The following is a 1,999-nucleotide window of genomic DNA, read 5'->3' on the forward strand; positions in this document are numbered from 1 at the left end:
GTTCTCTCAGCTTTTCCAGTTCCTCGTTTTTCTCAGCTGATTCTCTTTTACATTTGTCGAGCTCTTTCAAATTTTCGTGGGCCATCTGTGTCTGAATGGTGAGAACTTGTAACTCGTCCTCTAAACCTTTCATCTTCAAGGACTTGTTCTCGTTCTCCCTCTTCAGCTTTTCTATGTTCTTTTCTTTCCTTCCATTCTCTTTTCGGAGTCCTTCTAGGTCCTGATTCAGCTTGTTGATTTTCATTTGCATTTCGTCTCGGCTTTTATCGTTTTGCTGTAGATCTCGATGCAAAGTGTCCTTCTCCATCGAGAGAACTGAGACCGTGCTTTCCAAAATAATTAGCATCTGGTCTCTCTCCTCGTTTTCCTTCCTTTGGACATCTGTAACCTTCGCCTTTTCAATCATTTCGCTTTTCAGCTTCTGCATCTCTACGGACATTGAACTGATCTTTCTTTCCTTGTCTTTGTTTAGTCGTTCGAGGTGTATGATCTGTTCTTCCATCTGCAGTCCTACTACGGTCAGGCCCTCTACCTTGTCCAGTAATTCGTAGATCAGCTGATCCTTTTCTAATCTCTCTTTCTCAAACCTCAAGAAAAGATTTTTATTTTTCCTTATTACTTCCTCGAACTTCCGACTTGTATCTAAATTCCTTGTTTCTTCTTCACTATCTGGATGGTCGCCTTCTTCATTCCTGGAACGTCCGTATTCTACTTCGTTATCCGAAACATGGTCTTCTTCAAAGCCAGAGTGATCAAATTCGTCCTCCTGATTTCCAGCCTCATCAAGACAGGCAGAGCTGTCCGAGGCCATGAAATCGACAAAGAACTGAACCATTTTAATGCTAAATCCACGAAGTATAAATACTCCAGTGAATAGCATAACAATAATGGTAAACAATGTAATCACTCGGGGGACTTGAAGCATGGAGTTAAAGCACTGTGCTAGCACAACTGTAAGCAAACTAAGAAACATCTTTGTTCGTTACAAATCAACTCTATTTGCCTTATCGTTACTTTCCAAAAATCCTACGTGACGTGTCTGGATTCTATTTCAGGAGTCATTTCTGGTTCCGCCGGAGCCGATCCTGTCTTCGAATGTTTGCTGATCCCCGAACGCAGTAGAGGTGACTGGATTCCGGAGTCAATTTGGGCTTCACGGGAGCTGCTTCCGTCTTCATATGTATCAGAGGAGGGGAATTCCTATGCAGTCCCCAGGGACTTTCTGAAGATCCTGGAGCCAGTCTTCACACATGCCTCACACACAAGCGCACTCCTGCACACACTTACTACATATATACATACATACATACATACATACATACATACCTACATACATACATACATACATACATACATACATACATACATATATACATATATACTATATATATATATATATATATATAATATATATATATATATATATATATATATATATCTGTGTGTGAACTCTAATTTTAGTACAAAAGAGCTGACAACAGATACACGATTTAGGTCATAAATAAGAAAGCTAATTAGAATGCAAATTTATTATCGACAAAATACTTTCGTATAAGAATATTAATTTGATAGTTTGCCTCCTCATTTTTATAGGACAGGAGTACTGTCGACACTGTTGACCTTTGACATGGAAATATATTTTAAATACTTATCATTTCAATAAGAATAATTATATTTTGTATTAATAAATCCTGTCAACTCAAATTCATCTTTTAGAATAAGTAATCTGTATGTCCCTAAATTTACACAAGTTTATAAGTGGGCTGCTGACTCTGGTTTTAGTTGAAAATGGGCTCATTCATTTTCACTTTAAAAGTATAAGCTCAGGATTTAGCATAAATTGGCCAGTTTATTTCATCCTTATAAGTACTACTTGCAATATACTTTCACTTTATAAGTATTAGCTCATGTTTTAGAATACGTTTTCCAATATATTATAACTTTTTAGTTGTTAGCTTAGTTTCAAGTAAAAATGGGTCAATATATTTTTCTTTTATAA

At 36.7% G+C, this 1,999-nt stretch overlaps 1 protein-coding gene across 1 annotated transcript in view; it reads right to left on the reverse strand.

Moving 5' to 3' along the window:
* LOC135211828 (immunoglobulin G-binding protein H-like) overlaps positions 1–835 on the reverse strand; it is a 1,506-nt gene extending 671 nt beyond the window's left edge. The window contains exon 1 of the mRNA XM_064245038.1: positions 1–835. This exon is cut by the window's left edge and continues 671 nt beyond it. Coding sequence (XP_064101108.1) covers positions 1–835 — 835 coding nt within the window.
* Positions 836–1,999: the final 1,164 nt, after the last annotated feature.

Source organism: Macrobrachium nipponense, chromosome 40 (assembly GCF_015104395.2).
Source record: "Macrobrachium nipponense isolate FS-2020 chromosome 40, ASM1510439v2, whole genome shotgun sequence".
In the NCBI taxonomy this organism is placed as follows: domain Eukaryota; kingdom Metazoa; phylum Arthropoda; class Malacostraca; order Decapoda; family Palaemonidae; genus Macrobrachium; species Macrobrachium nipponense.